We start from the raw sequence: 24,636 nt of genomic DNA on the forward strand, positions 1-24,636 counted from the left end.
TTGTGACCACATGGACTGTAGCCTGCCAGGCTTTTCTGTCCATGGAATTCTCTAGACAAGTATACTGCAGTGGGTAGCCACTGCCTTCTCCAGGGTTATCTTCCCAAACCAGGGGTCAGACCCACGACTCCTGCATTGGCAGGTGGATTCTTTACCACTGAGTCACCAGGGAAGCTCCCTACAGAAGGCTACTTTGGATCAATACGGCAGTCAGCATGGGTACTCTGATGGATAAGAATGAGACGGTGATACAGCGAGACTGGAAAAGATCATTCCAGACAGAGAGACCACAAAGCCAAGGCCTGGAAGTCTGGACTAATTTAATTCCTGGCTCTTTCCATGTGTTGCTTGTTTAATACCATGTCCTTTGATACCTGCCCTAGATGCTGAGCCATTAGGTGCATTGAAAATGAAAGTGGTAGAAGGTCTGAAACTTGCTTATGACAAGTGGCTCAGTGCTGAAGCAAAGTTCAAGTTCTCCAGTTCAGAGACAACTGGTTTTGGGTCCCACCAATGATCCATTCCAGTATTCTTGCCTGGATAACCCCATGGACAGAGAAGCCTGATGGGCTACAGTCCATGGGGTCACAATGAGTCAGCTACAACTGAGCATACACGTTCTTGACATTAATGACTATGGTCTGATCACAGCAAGGAATGTAACATCTCAGAAGCCTGATTCTTCAGCACTGCTGCTGCTGCTGCTAAGTCGCCTCATTCGTGTCCAACTCTGTGCAACCCCATAGACGGCAGCCTACCAGGCTTCCCCGTCCCTGGGATTCTCCAGGCAAGAACACTGGAGTGGGTTGCCATTTCCTTCTCCAATGCGTGAAAGTGAAAGCGCTCAGTCGTGTCCAACTCTGTGCAACCCCACAGACAGCAGCCCACCAGGCTCCCCCGTCCATGGGATTTTCCAGGCAAGAGTACTGGAGTGGGGTGCCATTGCCTTCTCCGTCTTCATGTACTAAGTAGGTTTAATTCATATTGTGTTGTGAAGAGTAAATATCACAAAGGCATATTAGAGTGTTCAGATAACTTTCCACTATTCTTCAGCAGATCACCTTCTTCTTTTTGATATCCTTTGCCTCCTGCCCCAGCCTCAATTCTGTGTGCTAATGTATGAAGTGAAAGTGAAAGTGTTAGTCATTTAGTGATGCCTGACTCTTTGCGATCCCATGGATTATCGCCCTCCAGGTTCCTCTGTCCATGGAATTCTCCAAGAAAGAATACTGGAGTGGGTTGCCATTCCCTTCTCCAGGGAATCTTGCTGATGAGGGATCAAACCTGGACCTCCTGCACTGCAGGCAGATTCTTTACCATCTGAGTCACCAGGCAAACAAATGTATAGAACTTCCCAATGCCTTTTGCTAGACTCCAGCCCCCATTTCTTCCCATACTCCGAAAGCTCAAATGAGATAACTATGAAAATTCAAATTTTCTTCAAAATTCTTCAAAGTGGGTAAAGTCTTACAAAAATACTCCCCTTATGGCCAACACCTGCTTATCCTTCAAAGTTCAGTTCTCAGATCAACCTTCTTCCACCAATCCTTTGCTAATCCCACCCCTACCATGACCTTGTCAATATTTGAACTCTTACTCCTTTGGGAGAAACACAGATATCTCTGAGAATCCGATAAAATCCATGAGTTGTCTCACATACACACATACTCTCACACAACTTTTGTATACAACTGCTGGAGGTTAATAAATAACTTGACACTCACCAGGGATCACAGACTAAGAACTCCTGCCCTCTACATTAGCGGGTCTAGCAAGAGTAGTACATACAGCTCCCTAAAGGACAATTTGGAGTCAGGGAAGGGAGGACGTTTTCATTTATCACAGTGATTTTTGAGGGATACTACTGGAATGAATGAACAATGGCCAAGATATTAAATATCCTGCAACTCACAGAAGCGTATAAGCATAGGCTAGACACTGTGTGTGACACTCAGGACCGTCCCCGTCCTTCTAAGGGCCCTGCTGTATCACCAGGACAGGAAGCAAAGGAGAGTGAAAGAGAGAATCCTCTAAGGGCTCCAATAAAGGGGGCAGGAGCTGCCTTGCAGGGCCTCCCACAGGGAGGCGTCAGGGAGCACTCCTGGACCACAGGAAGAGGCAGCCCTGGCTTCCAGCCCTACCAGATCTGTACATAAAACCATGTTCTTCATCCCACTTTTTCCTGTCCAGTCCTTCCAACAACATTGAAACCAATTTCCAATTTTAAATATCTGTCTGCTTGAAACACCTGATGCTCAGGCTTCCTGAACTGAAGGCTGGTTGATGTAGCACACCATACAGAAACGTCCCCTAGTATCACTTTCAAATCTCCAACAGAAATAAAACCTACCACAAATATAAACTGCTAGTGCTGTAACATGTAATCATATGGAAAAGCTTTTACATCAAGTTATATGAAAAGGCCAATCATTTTAGAGACATTCACTGTGGATAAGGAAACTTATGTGAATCCAAGACATTATGTCAAAATCACTGAATAATGTATTCACTCTCTCCATTCTGACTGCTCAATGGATCATAACATTTCCAACCACGCATTTTGTTGGGAAGGATTTTGGTGCAGTGGCAAAATTACATCAAGAGCTGTAAAACTAACAGCAAATATATAAGAGGGAAGATACAAAACTTCTTTTAACAGAGTTGAAACCAAACTCACTGTGTAAGGAATTTGCTATATAACTTTTCCATCACTGTATTTTGCTAATAAAATTTTAAAATAGCATTTAACAGTACTGCTGAAAGAAAGTGAAAGGTGAAAGTGTTTGTCAGTCACTCAGTCGTGTCTGACTCTATGCGACCCCATGGACTGTAGCCTACTAGGCTACCCTCTCCATGGAATTCTCCAGGCAAGAATACTAGAGTGGGTAGCCATTCCCTTCTCCAGGGGATCTTCCCAATCCAGGGATCAAACCTGGGTCTCCTGCATTGCAGGCAAGATTCGTTACCAACTGAGCCACCAGGGAAGCCCTATCCCCTATATTTTGAAAATTCTTACAGCACAATGGTAAGAAATCTATGGTATGAAAAAAATGTTCATTTTAACTATGTATTTATTTCTTGGTTGCCTGTTATCTTTCTCTTATTCTAACAAGAGAATTTGTGAGATTGGCTTCTGGGAAGAGGATTATGTAGTTTTGGCGGTAGTTGTTTTCCTCCGACTTACTCAGAGGTTAAAGCGTCTGCCTGGAATGCAGGAGACCCGGGTTCAATCCCTGGGTCGGGAAGATCCCCTGGAGAAGGCAATGGCAACCCACTCCAGTACTCTTGCCTGGAGAATCCCATGGAGGGAGGAGCCTGGTAGGCTAGAGTCCCCGGGATCGCAAAGAGTCGGACATGACTGAGCGACTTTACTTACTTTACTTACTTTCACCTACTAAAGACCAATGTATCCAAATACACTGAAGGATATGGTCCCTTCTGAATGCAGGAGACTGAAAATATGCCTCAACATGCTTTTGTGCTATTTCATCTCTATTCTAAACCATGTCATAACTTAGAGACTTGTCTTTATGTAACATTTATAATTAAGGCTTGGCTCATTTACATAAATATTATACTTCCTCATTTTCTCTGTTTCAATAGCTTATAATTTGCCTCATTATCCTTATTTCAATTATGGTGATTTCTTTTTTAAATCATGTACAAATGAGTCTGTTCTGTTATTACCTCTCCTAATACTAGATATTACCCAAGGGCCCACACTTAGCTCTGCTATTTCATTTTCCTGTACTTATATAGAATGTCTTCTTACCCTTTTCTTTTATCACTTCTCCCAAATCTAAATGAATCCATCAAAGTGAAAGTGAAATGAAAGTGAAAGTTGCTCAATCGCGTCCAACTCTTTGCGACCCCAAGGACTTTACAGTCCATGGAATTCTCCAGGCCAGAATACTGAAGTGGGTAGCCTTTCCCATCTCCAGGGATCTTCCTAACCCAGAGATCAAACTGGGGTCTCCTGCATTGCAGGTGGATTCTTTATCAACTGAGCTATTAGGGAAGCCCCAAGATGGGTATAAATGTTAGTTTCTAGAGTATGTATTTATATGTTGAAATGAATATTATTTTATTATAAATTATTTTCCTTTTGTATCTTCTTTATATTAGAATTTGAGCATTTTATTGATTTTTTAATCATGACAATATATAATAATAACATTAACCATGAATTTCATTTTCATACATAAAGGAAGTATGGTTGAGAAATGGTTGAGAACCACTGCTATAGCGGCTGGAGATATATTAAATCCAGATGGAACTTATCGGGTTGTTTACAGCCACTCAGGTATATCTTTCTTGCCTGGAGAATCTCCATGGATAGAGGAGCCTGGTGGGCTACAGTCCATGGGGTTGCAGGGTCAGACACAACCAAGTGACTAAGCACAGCACAGGTATATCTTATCTCTTCCAGTATATATAAAGTTCCTTTAAATAAAAAACCATACCTTATATTTTCTTAATTACTCTATCATATTGGCACATTTAAGAAAATATCTCTTAAAGGTGAATGAATTCTTAACTATGGCACTCCTCACTCCAAAAGAAAGAGCATCCCCAGAAGACACAAATGCTCTTTTCAGTGACTGTGTATTTCTGATGCTCACTTACAGTGAGTCCTCCTGCTCCATCTCAACACCAGTGCCATTCAAGGCACAAGGCCTGCAGTCTGATGTTGGCCTGAAGTCAACACTTTACAATGGAATTTTTAAAAGCAGAATTATATACATGTGAAGATAAATAAAGGAAGTAGCAACATTTCAGACTGGTCACAGCAGTAAAGAGGTACAAGAGGCTTCACAAAAATTATTGTTTTATGGATCTATCACAAGTGATGCTTGGGCTTTCCAGGTAGCGCTAGTGGTAAAGAATCTGCCTACCAATGCAGGAGACATAAGCAGGTTCAGTCCCTGGGTCGGGAAGATGCCCTGGAGGAGGGCATGGCAACCCACTTCAGTATTCCTGCCTGGAGAATCCCATGGACAAGAGGAGCCTGGTGGGCTAGAGTGATGAGGTCGAAAAGAGTCGGACACAACTGAAGCAACTGAGCATGCACGCATGCACAAGTGATGCTTATGACGATAAACCATACAAGTGACCTTGTCTTTTAGATAGAAGCATTTATTAAAAGGCAAAAATGATTTACGCACCTCTATTTCCCAGAGTGCTTTAGAGCTGGTTGCAGAAGTGGCTGACTGACGCAAGGTTGTACGAAGGAAAATATGCTGTTTTTTCTCATATTCATCACAAGTCAGAAACTTCTCTTGTTCCGCATGGAACAATCGAACAACATCACCCTAGAAAAAGAGGCAAAAAAACCCTGGTATTTCCTTTGCTGTATGTCTCAGAGAACTCAAACCAGGGCTCTGTGACCACCTAGAGGAGTGGGAAAGGGTAGGAGATGAGAGGGAGGTATGTATGGGGGCCTATGTATGCCTATGGCTAATTCATGTTGATGCGTGGCAGAAATGAAACCATTATTGTAAAGCAATTATCCTTCAATTAAAAATAAATTAAAAACTGTATTTTCAACAAAAGTTTGATCAAACAGACGTAAGAAGTAGGTGACTCTGTAGGTTTTTGATACTCTGGGCCCTTCTGTAAACATTTGGCTTTTAATGATTATGTATACATTTCCAAATATAGGAAGGAAAACTCAACATGAGTTTTAAGGTTTACAGTCACATTCTAAACTTCAAACACAGTGAATACATAGGTTTTGCATCTAGAAGCTCAGTAAGACAGCCTTCAATTCTTCCAGCAAATGTTCTACATAACATACTTACTCCTTTTAGTACATCTTCTCGATAGGAACTGTATTTCATGAATAAAGTGATTTTCCAGCTAGTGTTGCAATTAACAGCATTCACCTATTAATGAAGAGATGTTAAGTTATAAGACTGCAGGTTCCATTTTATACCATGAATTATTACTTCAACTAGAGGAAGGAAAAAAAGAATAACTTTGGGCAATGGGGTATGTATGTCAAAAAATATCTTCAAAGGACCATTCAAAATCCATAGGTATCTTAGCAATAATAACTAGCATAAACTGGGCTTATGCTTATGAAAACAATGAAAGAAACTATAAGATTTATTTTTCTTCTCATGATAAAAATCAACAAATTCACTTTCTTTTCTCCCAAACTTACCTCTTTACACCCTGGATTATCAAGTAGTTCTATGTTGCTGGCATGTAGTGGCTGTCCTGCATTCACGGGCATCAAAACAACTTTATCTCCAACAACAATCTGGAAATCAGAATTAAGTTGCAACTGAGACACTGCATGGATCTGTGGTGATATATTTGATGCTAAAAATAAGAGTCTTCATTACTGACCTAATATTTGACCTGTTTATCAAATTTTAGGTCAATTCTTTTCTCTTTAAGGAGAAATATCTTCTGATAAATGACTATATAATCATGTCCCACAGGGCCTATAAGTGTGGATTCATAAAGCTGGTGTAGATTTTTTTTCTTTTGCTTGGCATGTGGGATCTTAGCTCCCCGACCAGGGATCAAACCCATGCCCCTTGTGGTAGAAGCGTGGAATCTTAACCACTGGACTGCCAAGGAAGTCCCTAGATTCTTTTCTTATTGGTCTGCCACTTCAGGTAGAGCTTTCTTAATGTCAGTAATTAGGTCAGCATCCCTCCACAGAGGTCTAATGCCACGTACACAGGCACTATCAAGAATAAATGCATCGCCACAAAACAAGAATCTGCCTGAACATTAACACCACTTCAAGTGCAAGCAGGGAATTTTATACACTTGTATTTGCTCTAAATTAAAAACAAATCTACTATATTTGACCTTCCCCGTAGTCTCAGAAATTTAATAAACGTTCTAATATCATCTGGATTCAGAAAATGAAGAATCTGGTATGACCCTGTAGGAACACATTTATAGTTTGGGCCTTGGGCAACTGGTTCACTTTTATCTTAAACATCTAATACTAACAGTGTTCCTTAAACCTGGTGCTCATTTGTAAATAAAAATTAAAATTAATTATGGGAAAAGTGCTCTAAAGAAATAAGTCAAAGTTGATCTTTTTAGTAACAATGTCTGCTTGATCTTTAAGTGTCTTTATTCATCACTCAGATTTGGGGAAACGAAGTTGTGCTTTTCTTAATGATAATAGTGAACAATTATAGTTATTAAAGTTACTTTTGTCAAGTTCCACTAGAAGATTTACTACGGTAGTATCTTCACTCTTCTTCACAGAATTGCTCACTTCAGAGATGAAAATCAATACCTTCCCTTTGCACATTTCATATCAACTAAATATTAGAATAGCCTAGTAGATGACTGAAAAACAAATTAGGACTGAGACAATAAAAACAGATAAAACGTCTTCTCCCTGGATCTGAATCTAGACTAAGACTTTAAGGAGCATAATTTCACATTTGCAATGTCAATAAATTATAATATAAGAGTCAACATTCACCTATAGTACTGTTGTCACAAACTATACCTGGAGATTCAAATATGATAGAGAAGCCATAAGCTCATTAATCGAGCAAAAGAAGATTATTCTTTGGTTTGCAGGAATAGCTTCTGTTATTTACAGGACTAGTCTCTATTCACCATCCTGCCTTTCAAGTCCATAATCAGGTGGAGGCTGTGATTCAAAAAGAACCATTACAGAACTCTTTATTATGTCCAGATAAGGAAGCAATCATTTAGATACTGTGTTAAGTGAGAGGATGAAAGGGCAGAACTGGGCTATGTTTGTGTAAAACAGGGAGAGGAGGAGTGTACGCATAAGAAATCATCCCAGTGGTTAACTGTGAAAAAGAGAAGTGGGAACTGGGAACATGGGGAAAAGGATTAAAAAGAGACTTCTCCCTATCTATCTTTATATTGTTTTCTATCTTTGAATCATGAATTGGTATCTATTTTAAGCAATTAAATTATAAACAAAATAAACAAAAATCAACATCACAGACATATTTTCAATACCTCCCTCAAAAAACAAAAACATATGTTATTGCACAAGACACCAAGCCAACTCCAAGTCTCAAAGTCATGTAGAAGCCTGAGTAGTCTTCCATTCTACAGACACTGGGACTGGACACTAGACTCTGCCAATACTACATCTGGTCTTCCAATTTCCTAAAGAACAGTTACATTTGGTTCACTATCATTCCTGTCTGTACTATATACATATTAGCCAATTAGTTGCTAAATATAGTGACATATTTTAGCTATATCTTTCTAATTAAAAGAATACTTTTGGTTACACCTATAGACAGTGCTCTAAGTCTCACTATTTTACCATAGCTTTCTGTAAGCTTTGGATCAATTGCTATATTAGTTTTACTTCAAAACAATAGCTGTAAAGTCTTCTATAACTTTAAGAGACTAGTCATATAGCCAAAATGTCACCAACTTCAAGGATTCATAAGTGTGGTATTCATAAGGAGAATCTAACATTATCTCACTAATTTCCAGGTCCTAGGTCTTGTTGTTGACAATGGTTACTTTGATCACACATGATGAATAAAACTGACAAATGAAATGGACAAGATGCTAACCATAAGATATAAAAAGCACAGTAAGAAGTGCTAGGAATAACACAAAGGTGTGTAAGAAGTAGTCTCTACTCTTGAGGAATTCTTATCTATTTAGATAACTTGGTAAATTTGGTAGTGTTTTCAGAAGAGTGCAGGCATGGAGCCTGATCCACTGACAGGGTGAGAGGTCCTCTGAGAAGCCATATATTTAATACAGAACTTGAGGATGACATCATTTTCCGCCATATCACATTCACCCTAGTGCACACACATTTTAAAACACTGCAATTGCAAAAGCATTTCTGCCAATTTTATGTAACAGCCATGGGAGATTCATGCTGGAATTTTACTGAAAATAAAGAGGAACACAATACCACCAGCAGCCACCCTTCTTTTGAAGTGGCACGTGGTGTGAAAAGAACACTGCAGTAGAAATCAAAACAACGGGGATCGAGTCTCACCTTCTCTGAATTTCCAAGGAGTCTAGGTTTTCAAAAGAGTGAAATCTACTTGCTCTTTAAAGAGGCTCTTTCCCTAAGGGTTGTTTTTCTTTTTCTTGATTGAAAGAAATATCTGACCTTTTCTCCCTTTTAAAATCTACTATCAAGGTAAAGAACCAATGTCTTCTTAGATCAAAGTTGAAGATGAAAAATTAACTACTCCATCAAGGGAAGATAAACGAAAATAAAATATTTATGTACTCTGTTCAAAGCTGTCCCCAGTGACTTTCTGAGCAACAACAAGCATGGACACAGCTAAAAGTTGAGAGATAGACGAAACTATTTTTCCCAAAAAATTATCTACCCTGAAATTCTATAAGATATATGACAGAGATGGCCTTAAACAGTAGCAACTACTGATTTTTTGAGGATATGAGCACATTTCTCTCCAGCCTATCATCAGCCTCAGTCTTACATTAGCTTTCAGTCACTGAACATCTTTTGGGTAGTTATAACCTAAATTGCAACTTAACTAATTAGTAAATAATAAAATAGAAATTTAAAAGTCCTTTAAATCTTGCAATTTCTTCCTTTTAGTTTAATGTTTTTTTTGAAAAATCTACAGTCTTATACAATCATGGAAACGAATAGAATTTGTATCCTGTTGTGTGAAAATTGTATAAATCTTAATTATGTTGCATCGGTTCATAGTGCTCGTCAGGTCTACTATATCCCTTCTACTTTTCTGTCTATTCATTCTGCTAATTTCTGAGAGTTTGATACTGAAACTCCAACCAAAAAATCTTAATTTATCTACTTAAAAAATAATTGTAACATATAGTGGAAATAAAGGTAACTTGATTCTGTATTTTCCAAGTCTCCAGTAAATGTTATCATACTTTCATAATTTAAAAATTTTTATTAAAAACTGGGTGGGGGGGGTTCAGGTTTGGGAACGCATGTACACCCGTGGTGGATTCATGTCAATGTATGGCAAAACCAATACAGAATTGTAAAGTAAAATAAAAAATACATAAATTTAAATAAAATTTAAAAAAAAGAAAAAAAGAAAAATAAAAACTGCTTCCAAAAATCAATAGTAATTAAACCACTTGTTATGAAATGACAGGGTTTCCAACTGCCTTCAATAAAATACAGTACACTTGTATTTTAGAAAAATGCTACCTATTCCTAAGGAGGAAAATGAGTATTATGATACAATTATTTTCACAGAAATAAAGGTCTATGGATGTGCTTATGCTTTCACAGCAACCTTAATCACACACAAAAGCTACAGTGGTGAGCAAAAACAGTGAGCTATTTCAGCAAAAAGCAATGTGTAAGGTTGTTTTAGCCATGCTTTATGGAGCACATCTATATAAGGAGGATCTCTATTTTGCACATAACAATTATACTATCCACTTTAACCAAGATGGAGTGCTTGGGTGGTAGGTTGTTCCCCATCCTGCAATCCAGTCCAACTAATTATTTGAAATAGTTCATTACAGTCAACTCTCTTTGATCCTCTAAAGACATTTGAGAGTAGGGAAAGGAATATAAGATGAAAAATTAGATAGGATGAATTAATAAAATCATCCTTATTATAGCTTATTGACAAGGAGCATTTGGAGCTTACTGTTCGTCATTCAGTCATGCCCAACTCTTTGTGACCCCATGAACTGTAGCCCACCAGGCTCCTCTGTCTATGGGGATTCACCAGGCAAGAATACTGGAGTGGTTGCCATTCCCTTCTCCAGGGGATCTTCCCGACCCAGGGATTGAACCTGGGTCTCCCACATGGAAGGTAGATTCTTTACCATCTGAACCATGAGGGAAGTCCATAAAGGCATTTGGGAGTAGGGAAAGGAATAGATAAGATGAAAAATTAGATAGCATGAATTAATAAAATCCACACTAATCTCAAGGCCCCAATTTATCCAATGATTTCATCCCATTCCTTTAGAGCTTGAGCTCAGCTTCTGTTTGTTTTCATGCTTAATTTTCACTGACTACCTGCAAACAGGGACCCTACTCAGTGAGGGGGCGCTGAAGAAGTATTTTAAAACACAGCATCCAAAGACACAGGTTGTTCTTAAGCTGCATGAACAGTCCCTGAATAATTGAGAGTTGACTGTAATTAACTACCTACTGAAATTAAAATATGTCATGCTCACAGCAAACATCACTTGATGCCAAAAGGAAAAAGAAAATAACTTATTTTCAAGGAATCCAAAACAAGTTTAAAGTGCATTACATTCCTGCATGCCATGCTTCCCCCAAACCTTACCGAAGGAGGATATCATCAGCTAATCTATTAACCAAATTAAACCATGAAGCTTGTAACCTGTGGAGTTGAATTTGGACTTCAAAATTCACTGGAAAAATAGATTTATTACAATATAAGACATTTCTAAGACAAGACAGCCAATACATTTTAAAATATTATTACAGTATTGATTGAGAAAACTGTCAGAATAATAAGACTTTAACATTGCTTTCAATTTTTAATGTTAATTTTTTAAAATTTCAACTATTTTTATTGATCACCTGACCCAATATTTTTATTCTATTTACAGAATTTAGAGTACTTGGTGTCAACCAGAATTTATTAAGCATCTCCCACATGCCAGGACTGTCACCTGCTACTTCATCTATTGCACACAAAAATATCTAACCTTTGATCCTATTGAACCATCACACATAATTTTTATTTTCTCTGCTCCATAAAGCAGCATAAAAATATTTTGCAACTACTAAAATTCATATGATACAACATATTTAAGTACTGTCATCAATGAGCCACTGCCAATCATTACATTACATATCTCCTCATATATTACACATCTATTAAGTTGTACAGATTGTAAACAAATGGCCACTGAGCCAATAAATGACATATTGTCATGATTTGCTGTGTTAATTCAAAGGAATAAACTCCATCTCCTAACACAGCTTCTTCTATACAGCCACACTCCCCCCGAATAAGGCCAAGAAGCAAACTCTGCTTCTCTCTCCCTTAAAAGTCTCAGTCAATATTTTAATGTTAAATTCTTTCACAAAATTCTGGCTGGAAGATGATTTTAAATCAATCTGATCTTAGTCTTTTTATGATTCCCGAGCACAATCTGTACTATAAATAAATGCTTTCAACCTATTAAAGAAATTAACATAAAATAATACATTGAAACTTGAAAACTATCTTTCCTTTCTTCGCATTTTTTGGATTCGCCATTAAGAACTAACAACTTCAAGAATGCACGTTTTTCTCATCTTAGAGCTACTTACATTGTCTCCCTCGCTTCTCAGCTTCCAGAAGGGATGAATATAAAACCAAGACCCTTCATTTCCCGCAGCATCCAAGGACACACGCATGGCATTCTTCTCCAGTAAAGCAGGTAACCTCTTGTTGACAGTCAGATACTTGTTGCTTTTTATATGCAGTAGCTGTAGGAAAACATTAGGGATTACTGCCTTCATTTTTTGATCTCCTCTATTCATTACACATATGTGTTTATATTTATATCACATACCCACATAACACGGCTCAGGGGAGAGAGTAAACAAAGAAGCTCTTTGCAGACTCACCATCTTTCCAAGTTGACTTTCTCTGGGTTCCTCCTTACCTCCACCCCCAGTGCTATTTCATATGAAGTGAGCACATAAGGGAAAAAAACTAAGGACACGTCCCTGAATGATTTTCATCTACTGATAAAAAATAGGATAAACCCAGGCTTTCCAAAAGAGACCAGGATGTTACTCCCAACTACGGGCTTGGCCAAAATGTTTATTCAGGTTTCCATAAGACATTACAGAAAAGCCTGAATGAACCTCTTGACCAACCCAACATATTCTTTCTCAATTCCTGCCCGGCCACGAAAGCAAACTATATTAAAGGAAAACAAAGGCACTGGACAAGGCATCAACCCACTTCATATTACTAACCACCCCTGCCTAAAACCGGCCCTCATCCCCGTGTGAGGAGACCAGCTGCTCGTCCTAAACAACCTCTGCTGCTGCCACAAGAGGACATGATCCCTCTCCTTCCCACATGAAGGCGGGAGCGCCACTGCTGGGCTTATTTGGATCCCATGGGCAAAACCTTTCCAAGACATTATTCTGAGTAGGAAAACGGAAACAAATAACCTTCCTGTCTACTATCCCAATCATTAAAAAAAAAAAAAAAATGGTCGCTTTAACATCCACAAAATAAGAAGGAAATTATCTCAGAAATTTCCAGTGAAATCAGTGAAAACCCTCAGGTGCCAACTCCAGTCCTTTTGGAATCCACCCTGTAAAGAGGGCGTGGCTCAGCCCTTAACACTTCGGGAAACATTTGCATGGCAGATTCTGGACAAGAAACATAAGCTCTGCTTGCTGGCACTTAATATGAAGCAAAACTTGGTTAAGAGAAACTCTAGTTATGGAGGACCACCCAAGGGACATTCAGCCACAGGTAACACACAGTCTATTATGGGATTAACTTGTAAGAACCAGGGAGTCACAGACCCAGGGCTCTCCTCTTGCCCCATCAGAGGAGAGCCCGTGCTCTGTTGCTCCCGTGCTCTGACACTTGGCCACTGGCCAATAACAAAACATCAGGGGATGTTATTTTTTGAAACAGCTCTAAGAAACACCTCATTGTAGCGTTTATGGTAAGGAAGTTGTTAGGGCCATTGTTTACTATATTAAACAGTGTCCTCTTTATGAGAGCTCATTGGAGAAACAGTTCTCTGGTCCTCTTCCTGAGAATGTTTGTGCTTCCAAACTTCTGACTTAGTTCTCTGTACTAGCCTTCTACTAATATGTAAATATCACAATATTTCACATGGCCTTATACCTAGACAAGCAACAAAAAGGCTTCAACTCAAAGTTTACCAGTCTTTACAACATGGATATGATAAATATGCCTCACCTTTGACTTCACTTTATTCATGCAATCAGTATTTTCCCTTTGATCCAGTTACCTTATTTATTTCTATTTTATCTTGTTATGAGAAAGGTATTTTTGAAAATGCCTTGCATTCTTTTTGGAACAAGGTTGGGGCATATATTAACAAATATCCAAGTAAAAAATTAAAAGATCTAAGTGAAGCACAAGGAAGAAATGCTGATGAAATAATTCAGTGTGCATACTAATTGAAATAGAAGATATAATAACTCAAGGACAGTTCTCATCTAAAAGTACAATTTGAAAACTTTCCTCCCTACAAAATGAAAAGATAAAGCTTCATATGTTACATGTTTAGTCTCATTAATTCTAAAAGACTATTTTATTACAAGCTTTCCCCATCTTCTTCCTTTTGATTTAATAATTTGTGTAATTCATCTAGATAAGCTCATTTCTTTATGTGTACACACCAGGTTTATTCATATAGAATGACGTGCTAAATATCAACTGAAAATATCACACTGTCTGTATAATTCTGACCAAAGAACAAACTATTGTAGCCCCCAATTTTAACGCAGGTTGGCATTCCTACCAAATGCAAATTATTGATAAAATATTCATCTCTTTTATACAAAAATAAAGACACTTACTTGTATAACATTACTGTATTTCACAATTTCTCCCAAGAGCTTCTTATTCTCTGATTCATTTTGTTTTTGTTCCAGTTCTGCAGCATGCTATAAAGTGATTATCAAATATTTACTGTGAAACCATAACAAATAGAGCACAATAGCTGACACAGAAAAAAAGGTTTATTTTAGGAACAAAGAATACAATCAAGACTAAAACAGGCGGATTGCTTTAAACTTGGTGCTTAGGGAGAAGCGGGGCAGTAACTAAATATATGATTATAATGTATGACAATTCTCTCAGTTTAATGCTGAAATGTAGCCTAAAATATATTGATATGCTCTTATGTTAGAAATTTCAGAAAAAGGACTAAGCAGATTGGTCTTAAAAAATTATTTTCAGAAGGAATATTGCTAGAGAAGCCAAACACAGATAAATTTCAAAAGCTTCAAAATACAGCTTCCATTCTAAAAGTAACAGGAATTTTAATAAAAGTCTTAGAGTCCAAATCAGAAACAACAGACTTTCAATTTTTTTCTGATAGTCTTTCAAAAGAAAATGGGTACTATGTCAAGTAAAATATAACTGGATTTGATATTCCTGCAGAGATTCTGAATTGGTTTTCAGTGTGACGTGAATATCTGAATTGGTCCGGCACACCCTAATAAACAGCAAGAAATACAATACCTACACACCAGGAAAGCAGTAGTCATACACGGATTAAAAAGACTTAAACGTCCTTTCCACTTTCAGCATGTTGCCACATCTGTTCTGGATCTCAATGTATTGAGGGAAATCACCAAGCTACGGAATAGATCTTTTGTTATTGTTGTACTTGTTCTATCTTAAGCCAGAGAGATGGAAGGCTAGTCCTTACCTGTAACTTCTTCAGCAAGGCCGCCTCTGTGTGGTTCCCTTGTTTAGCTTGCTTGGCTTTCCAATATTGCTTCTGAGCAGAATATCGGTTCATAGGGCACACCTTAAAGAGGCAGTCTATGACAAATCAACAAACGAAAACACTGTAACTTAGGAGACCAGCATTTTTTAGATTTCCCTTATAGCTGAGTATTAGAATCTCGAATGTCTGCATATAAATAACATTTAAACATCATTTAGCCCATACTCAGGTGAATTCTTAAATTCTACCCATAACATTGCTTTTCAAATAATTATTTAGTCTGTTGAAATACCACCTTTTTCATTAGTTTAGGGTTTTTAAAAGAAACCATAGCTAATGTGATTTATAAAGAAACCAAACCAATGTAAACATTATTAAGCACTTCTTAATTATAATGGGGTACCTGGTCTTAGAAAGTCAGGAGAACCAGATTAGTGTCTTTCCTTGCCTTATCTGACTTTGTACAATCAATTACTTATTCATGGTATGTATCTTTGACAGTCAAAAGTGATGGAAGAAGTAGAAACAATCACAGCAATCAAGCAATCGCATTTCAGTCCTCTATTCCCCAAGGTTACACATATCTAGGTGAACACGGTGTGGAAATCTGAGATGCAGTATGTTATAATGACTGTACTGCATTGTTATAAGGGAAAAACAAAGCAAAACAAAAAACTAAGATTATACTCTACTACTAAATATTAAGTTAGAAACTCATAGTGTAATAATATAGTGATATCTCTAAGTGGAAAAACAAAATTTTTTCTGTTTAAAGAGGAAAATAGAAGTTTGCCTGAACCCTGCTTTTATTTGTTAGTGATTCTGTATGTTTGTGGAATGGATTACAATCTAGAATATAGGTCAATGCCCAATATTCTATAGTAAAGGAGTATTGTCACAGAAGATCCAAACATTATTTTCACTTATCTTACAAAAATTTGTAAAAATTCTATATAATAAATTAACCTTGCTTTGACTGATGTGTTAATGTTCACATTCATTTTCATTTTTCAAATACATTTCCAAAGATACAATTCAGTCAACTCAAATGTCAACTTTAGGCACATTATTGACTATATATATATATAAAATATATATATATGCTCATTCTATTATTCTCTTTAAAATTAAGTATAGAATTAAATGAGGTGATCTCTTTTCTTTTTTATATACTTTTGTTTATTTATTTTTGGCTGCACTGGGTTTTTGTTGCTGTGCTCGGGTTTTCTCTAGTTGCGGTGAGCAGTGACTGCTCTTCATTGTTGCACACAGGCTTCTCATTGCAGTGGCTTCTCTTGTTGTGGAGCACAGACTTCAGTGGTTGCAACACATGGGTTCGCTAGTTGCAGATCAGGGTTCCAGAGCACAGGCTCAGTAGTTGTGGTACACGAGTTTAGTTGTTCCGTGGCATGTGGGATCTTCCCGGACGAGGGGTCGAACCCCTGTCCTTTGCATTGGCAGGTGGATACCTATCCACTGCACCACTAGGGAAGTCCGAGACAATCCCTTTTCAAATCTCTCTTTTGGTTCTAATGGCACACATGATCAAGAAATATTACTGTAAATTACTTAAGGAAGTTTTAAAACTCAGAAGAAATAATGACTTTTTTCTATAGCTTGTAATTAGAAATAATAACAAATTCTATTAATTGCTTCCCCTCTATACATATACACCTATAGAAAACATTATTAACTTCTGGTCTAAAAGTTATTGATGTGGATGAGTAAATATTTTATAAGTAGCAGAAAACAGACACCTTCTAACTGCTCAAAGTAGGTGGGAAGACTGTCATAATTAGAGCAGGAGACAGGAATCCTCACCAGGCACAAGCGTGTGAAACCCAAATAACTAGATTTAAAAATTGTTTTCCTTGGCAGCATAGGTTGATAACCCCTAGGAACTATTCCTATATATTAGTAACTACAAAGAGAATATACAAGTTTTACAAGCACGCATATATCTCCAAAAGAGTACTCCTAAAGTAACACAGCAGACTGCTTTAACTGTCCTATATTAGGCAAAAATACAAGTCTACATTTAAGTAGAACTTAACTCCATAATCTGCAATCTCTACTTCTGACTACCTTCATCTATGAAGAAAGAAAAAAAAAGGGGGTTCTCCATTACTTCAAATCCCTAGTTAAGTCCATTAGGAAATAGTCTTTTGACAAAGAAAATATTTTTTTCCTAAATTCTAGACCACCCCAGGAGCACTGCTAATGAATGGTATCCTTGGGTAGCTAGCGAAGAAACTGTCACAGTCCTCATCATCATAGCCAAAGCGATTGTGATGCATCCAGTCAAACATCTAGCCAACTAGGGTTGGCTAGTAGACTGTGCCTCTGGGTGTGAGGACTCAGACCCTGTCCTCAGAAAGCTCTCCGTCTAGTGGGTGAAACAGGCATCGACTGTGTGATGAATTTTCACAATGAGGCTCTGGAGAAGGTGCTGTGGGCCTCAGAGATCCAAGAGCCCATTCACATTGTTTAGGGGGATCCAGAAAAGTCTTCCGGAGAAAAAGACACAAGTTAAGTGTTAAAGAAACTATACTAATTCAGCATGTTGGCAAGAAGGTTCAAATGCTCAGGGGTTGCAAGGTGGGGGGAGGGGGTGGCGGTTGGGGGGGTATCTCAAACAGAGTCCATGGCAGTACAAGGGCAGAGAAGCAGAATGTCCAGGGACCTACCAACTGGTCAAGAAAATGACATTCCAGGCTGTGAAATGAAATCAGCAACACTGGCTGAAATCTGGGTCTGCAGGGTGCCATGTTCTACGTTAGGAGTATGCTCTTTACCCCAGGGAAAACACCCTATTCTTAGGGTTTTCAGCTCTTACAGCACGTGGAGGATGACATAAACAGAAAGATGAGAAGCCCAGCATGAAAGTCCACTGCTAGTTTGATCAGAGATAGGGAGGATCTAGGCCTATGGGAGTTTTAGGGTAGCTGCAGATTTAAAAAGAAAGCAGCAGAACCAACAGGCTTAGTCTTACCTATTAGTGTGGGGTGGGGAAGGGTGAGGGAGAGGGAAAGTAAGGATAGTCTAGCTGACATCCTCCCACTCTGGTTGAGACACTAAGGCTTAGATTTTCAAAGCCCTTTCCATTTTCAGAGCCTCAGCTGTTTAGTTCTCCTCAGCCACCTTCCCCAGGAGGCATCTCATTTTGTAAATAATTGAAGTGTTTCTGTGGGTACAGGACTATTCTGGTTGACAGGAAGAAACCTAGGGCATTCAGACCTCTGTAAAAATGATGTTGGTGGTAACAGTGATGGGTGTGTGTCTGTGTGTGTGTGTGTGTGTGTGTGTGTGTGGAACTCTCCCTCTACCTCCTTTAGAAAACATTTTTAAAAATCTGTTCTTGGGCTAGTCACGTATTCTGTCTGATTTTAAATTTACTGCACAATAAAGGTGGTAATAATACTTGCCACACCTAATTCACAGGGCTGCTGAGATGAGAAAAAAAAAAAAAAACAGAAAATCTGTGAAATTACTCTGTGAACTTTAAAGCACTATAATAAGCATTAAATGTAAGGTATTATTATTAACATTGCTCCATTCATTCAGCAGTAGCTTTACTAAGATTAAGAAGTGACTAAACACAGAGCTCTCAGCAAAGAGCTTCCAAAAGTAGAGCTCTCAGATTAAACCCAAACGTAACCCCAAAATGTCAAATTCATGACAAGGTGTTCACCCCTTCATTGATGCCACAGTCTCAGACGCCACAATGTGTCTCTGTATACAGTTCTTGAATTCCCTGAAAAAGCATGGCAAGAAGTAGAAGGTAAAGTCTCCACTACCATGTTCAGTTCAGTTCAGTCGCTCAGTCGTGTCCCACTCTTTGCAAACCCATGAATCGCAGCACGCCAGGCCTCCCTGTCCATCACCAGCTCCCTGAGTTTACCCAAACTCATGTCCATCGAGTCAGTGATGCCATCCAGCCATCTCATCCTTCTCCTCCTGCCCCCAATCCCTCCCAGCATCAGCATCTTTTCCAATGAGTCAACTCTTCGCATGAGTTGGCCAAAGTATTGGTGTTTCAGCTTTAGCATCAGTCCTTCCAATGAACACCCAGGATTGATCTCCTTTAGGATGGACTGGTTGGATCTCCTTACAGTCCAAAGGACTCTCAAGAGTCTTCTCCAATACCACAGTTCAAAAGCATCAATTCTTCAGTGCTCAGCCTTCTTCAGTCCAACTCTTACATCCATACATGACCACTAGAAAAACCATAGCCTTAGTATCTTTTAAAATATGTAGAAGCAATAACTAGCACCAGCATGGGTACAGCCTTGACAAAAAGCCTTCCTTTCTCTTCGCTGGTGGCTCAGCTGGTAAAGAATCCACCTGCAATGCAGGAAACCCAGGTTTCAATTCCTGGGTTGGGAAGATCCCTTGGAGAAGGGAATGGCCACCCACTCCAATATTCTTGCCTAGAGAATTCCATGGACAAAGGAGCCTGGTGGGCTACATGGGCTCACAGAGAGTCAGACATGACTGAGCAACTAACACTTTCTTTGGCAGGCAGGAATCCAGACCTATCTATCCACTCTCACTACCCTCCTCAACCTGCTTCCAGAACTCTGGAACCCCTTCGTCTGCTCATTCTCTAAATTTAAAGATGTATATATTGGTAGGAAAAAAAGACTTCAGGGAGTTTTCTAATTACAAAGCTACTTAGTGTCATTTATTAAGTAGGTAGCAACAATCTCTAGCATTTCAAGACTCAAAGCATACTTTAAAAAAAGAAAAAGGCAAGGTTTGCTTCATAGAGCAAACATCAAAAGCACAAAGAAGTAATTACAAGCAAGTAATTCAAGTTAAATTAAAAAAAAAAAAAACCTTAAGATCTAAGGCCAGTAATTTTTGCAGAATTATAGAAGGTCAGGAAATGCTAGAAATCTGACTAAACAGGCTATGTTCAGTCAAGCAATATTGTAAAAAAAAAAAAAAAAAACAAAAAAAGTCTTAAAATTGGAACATTTGTTTTAAAACCATGGAAGGAAATCAAACCTCCCGGAAGTGTTCACGTTAAACTGAAAGATCTGCTGGTATCTTAACCCTTCTAATAAATGTTCATGGAGGGAAGAAATATGAAAGCCATTCAGATGGTGTGGAGCACGTATTCCTCAGTATGGAACACTGTAAATCAAAGAACTAACCTTCCCAAGCCACTCCATGTGCATCTGGAAGGAAACCAGTCTAAATTTCTACTCGCAATACCTCACTAAATAGTTCTCAAATGTTTTGCTTTGTACGGATACTAGTGCTTCCTAAAATACAAGGCAGCTTTTGCACCCCAGAAACTGTCTGTAGGACTCTAGTCTAGGTTATTATACATGAAGTTCAAGTTATGTAGTAGCCAACAATTTCCCTTGGTAATGGTGGAAAGAAAACTTTGTTTCATTTCTTCTCCCTCCATGAGATGTCGTAAGATTTAAATGAGGCAAAACATTAAACCATCAGCAAATGGGTGTCACAAAGCAGGCATGCAACAAATGGCTCTTTCATGGAAGCCTGTAAAATTACCTCATGCTGATTACAGAGAATGTGGCTGCCAAGGGCTTTATTATATCCACATGGAGAAAGGTGGGGAGGGAGAGCCTCTGAGCTTCTCCTGTTTTTAATATAAACCGGATGGAGCAGAGTTCCATGAAGACAACAGGCCCTTCCCAGTGATAAAACGGAAAGTGGTAACAAAACTCTCCCCAGGGCCAGGGACAGGCAGATGAGGTGTGACTGGATGCCAGCAATTAGAATTAACAGTTGGTCAGAGAGAGGTACACATTCACTCGCCAAAAATATAATTGTAGCTCTCTTCTTGTTTTTCAGTTTCTTTAAGAAATGTATCCTGAAATACAGTGTGTTTAAAGAACTCTTTAAGTTTAGAGTATGTTTTTTTTTTTAAAGCAGTCTGTTTTGTTTTGTTTATGCGTGGAAATTTCAAACCAAACATCTACTCCCTGATGGTGATCAAAGGCAAGGATAGAAGACAGAGGGGAAGCGTCCTCTAGAATGTCACAAAAGCCGAAGAAAATTTACTGCAGGTGTTAGCACGTGTTAAAATTTATCAGAATACATGGCTTCCAGCATGAAGACTGCAGGATAGCTTCTTCTAAGCAAAAGTCAGCTATTTTACTACTGAAGAAGGAGAGAAATGGCCTGTAGATTATGAAAATGTTACAACTCGAAGGGGCTCCAGATAAAATCTAACCTTTCCCTTCTCTGACATAGGAAGTAAAAGCTGAGAGTAAGTTGCCTTAGTCATTCAAGACAGAATCTATAGATTGAAATAACTTACAAATATACACAAGTTCAATCACACACAGGATGCTTGAAAGCCCTGTGAAGTGACTGGCCCCGCAGTGACAGATGTTGATACCATACTTGGTTTGCTCGATACAGTTAACTGCCTTGGAGCACCTCATAAACCATAGAGAGTAATGCATATTGATAATAAAGAACATCTGATCTTCACAACAACATTGAGAGTTAGCGGGGATAATTTTCTCTATATTCCAGAGAAAGAAATTGATACTTCCCTTAAATCCAAAAAGTTGATAAGGAATTAAGTCAGAATGTGAACTGTAATCCTCTGATATACATCTATCTGGGTGAGTGAGTGAAAGTTGCTCAGTCAAGTCCAACTCTTTGCAACCCCATAGATATCTATCTACATCTAAAAATATATAGATTTCTGATATATAGATAGATAGATATAAAACAATTATAATACTTCAAAGGTACATTATGTTTTATCATGGGAAGTATGCCACATGAAAGTGAAAGTGAAAGTCCCTCAGTCCTATCCGACTCTTGGTGGCTCCATGGACTATACTTAGTCCGTGGAATTCTCCAGACCAGAATACTGGAGTGAGTAGCCTTTCCCTTCTCCAGGGGATCTTCCCAACCCAGGAATTGAACCCAGGTCTCCTGCATTGCAGGTGGGTACTTTACCAGCTGAGCCACAAGGGAAGCCCAGTGTGCCATGTATGCATATATAATTAAATAAATGTTAAGACATCAATAGGAAAGTTACAACATCTTAGTCTCAAAAACATTTATTACCTGATTCCTACATTAATGGCTAAATTCTCAAAAACAAGGGAAATTTTATATTCTGCTTCCTCTGGAGTGAGACAGAAAAATAAAAATAAAATGTACCAATGCTTATTTTCATTCCTGTCAAGGTTTTAATTTTAGCATTAAGCAAACACTAGGCCTAAGCAGAATTCACTACCAAAACATCATAATTTATAATTTTCAATTAATTTCCCATTCTTAAAGTTTCATATTAACAAAGATAATCAAAAAATGTGTAATCAGCACGCTGATTCCAAAATCAAAAGGCAAGTCTTCAAGTCACAATACACAAATATCAAGTCTGAAAGAAACTGAAGCAAATTTATACATGTATAAATGTGTGTGTACATATAGACACGTGTGTGTATATATATGTGTCTATACATATAGACATAGGGCTTCCCCAGGTGGCTCATTGATAAATAATCTGCCTGCCAAGCAGGAGATGTGGGCTTGATTTCTGGGTTAGGAAGATCCCCTAGAAAAGGAAATGGCAACCCACTCCACTATTCTTGCCTGGAGAATTCCATGGACAGAGAAACCTGGTGGGCTACAGTCCATGGGATCACAAACGAGATGGACACCACTGAGCAACTTAACCACTACCAACACCAAACATATATACATAGACATACATATACACAATACTTATTTATATATATATTTTATATGTGTTTACTTGTATTTTCATTTATAACTATTTAATACACTTTTATAGTGTCTCCTATGTATCAGAGCTTGTCACTTTCCCTAACTTAATTCTTCTGAAAACCCTTTGAGGTTAGCATTAATTTGATAAATGAAGAAACTGAAACTGAAGATCTATCCTAAATTTTCAAAAATAGTTTTTAGATTTACTCCAGATTAATCTCTGTTTTCACAAGAAGTAAAAGAAATCCAAACATCCATCAAGAGATGAATAGATAAACAAAATGTGCTATACACTTACGATGGACTATAGCTCCACCATAAAAAGAATAAAATTCTGATACATGCTAAAAGATACACTTAGGTACATTTACTGAAATTAAAACACAACATGATAGCCTAGCTTTTCCTGGTTTCATACTCCTAGAAATGCTTAACTTCTCCTGTGCATACATGCCAAGTTGCTTCAGTCATGTCCGGCTCTTTGGGCTCCTTTGTCCGTGGGATTCTCCAGGCAAGAATACTTGAGTGGGTTGTCATTCTCTCCTCCAGGGGATCTTCCCGAACCAGGGAATGAACCCATATCTCTTATATCTCCTGCTTTGGCAGGTGGGTTCTTTACCACTAACGCCACCTGGTAAGCTCAAACCTCTCCTGCTACTGCTGCTGCTAAGTTGCATCAGTCCTGTCCGATTCTGTGCGACCCCATAGATGGCCTCCTACCAGGTTCCCCCGTCCCTGGGATTCTCCAGGCAAGAACAATGGAGCGGGTTGCCATTTCCTTCTCCAATGCATGAAAGTGAAAAGTGAAACTGAAGTCGCTCAGTCGTGTCAGACTCTTAGCAACCCTATGTACTGCAGCCCACCAGGCTCCTCTGCCCATGGGATTTGCCAGGCAAGAGTACAGGAGTGGGGTGCCATAGGACCCCAAAAATGTATTTTAAAAAGGGCTGAGTATCTGCAACTCTGACTTAATCAAAGTAACAAAGTAGCAACCTAGAAACCATTAGGCAGGATATTTCCTGGTCTCAAGGCCTCCACTTTAAAAGTAGTAATTTTCAAATAGCTGAATAACTAAACTTTTAAGACAGGTAGGTAAAATAACTTTATAGTGATGGGCTTTTTAAACCAATTGCAGCATGGCAATAATAACTCCTGGCTTAAACTTTTTTAAAGTTGAACACAAAATATTTTATGCCAAGTTATAATTATGTAATGGAGAGTTATGTAATACTTAGACTGAAGAATTTCTTGCTGTTCATTACCTAGCTGTTGAATTCACTGTTACACCCATACAGGAGGAAAAAACAAAATCAGTATCTCATGCTAGGTCCTCTGTGAGCAGATATACCCATAAGGAAAAAAAAGAGGACAAAGTCCTAATCATCACTATTATTGCAGAGTTGTGCCCAAGTAAAACTACTTTTTGTTGATTATTATGACCATAAAGCATCTATCTCTATAAATAATTTATAAGTAAACGGACAATAATTCAATGGACATGAGTTTGAGCAAGCTCTG

The 24,636-nt window shown here is 38.4% G+C and overlaps 1 protein-coding gene across 1 annotated transcript in view; it reads right to left on the reverse strand.

The window, feature by feature from the left end:
* Nucleotides 1-24,636, reverse strand: part of ITPR2 (inositol 1,4,5-trisphosphate receptor type 2) — a 594,002-nt gene that overhangs the window by 455,315 nt on the left and 114,051 nt on the right. The window contains exons 3-8 of the mRNA XM_040234592.1: nt 15,367-15,482; nt 14,510-14,596; nt 12,257-12,415; nt 6,167-6,265; nt 5,802-5,885; nt 5,166-5,312 (exon numbers count right to left, since the gene is read on the reverse strand). Coding sequence (XP_040090526.1) covers nt 5,166-5,312; nt 5,802-5,885; nt 6,167-6,265; nt 12,257-12,415; nt 14,510-14,596; nt 15,367-15,482 — 692 coding nt within the window. The remainder of the gene's footprint in view (nt 1-5,165; nt 5,313-5,801; nt 5,886-6,166; nt 6,266-12,256; nt 12,416-14,509; nt 14,597-15,366; nt 15,483-24,636) is intronic.

Source organism: Oryx dammah, unplaced genomic scaffold (genome assembly GCF_014754425.2).
Source record: "Oryx dammah isolate SB20612 unplaced genomic scaffold, SCBI_Odam_1.1 HiC_scaffold_29, whole genome shotgun sequence".
Taxonomy (NCBI): domain Eukaryota; kingdom Metazoa; phylum Chordata; class Mammalia; order Artiodactyla; family Bovidae; genus Oryx; species Oryx dammah.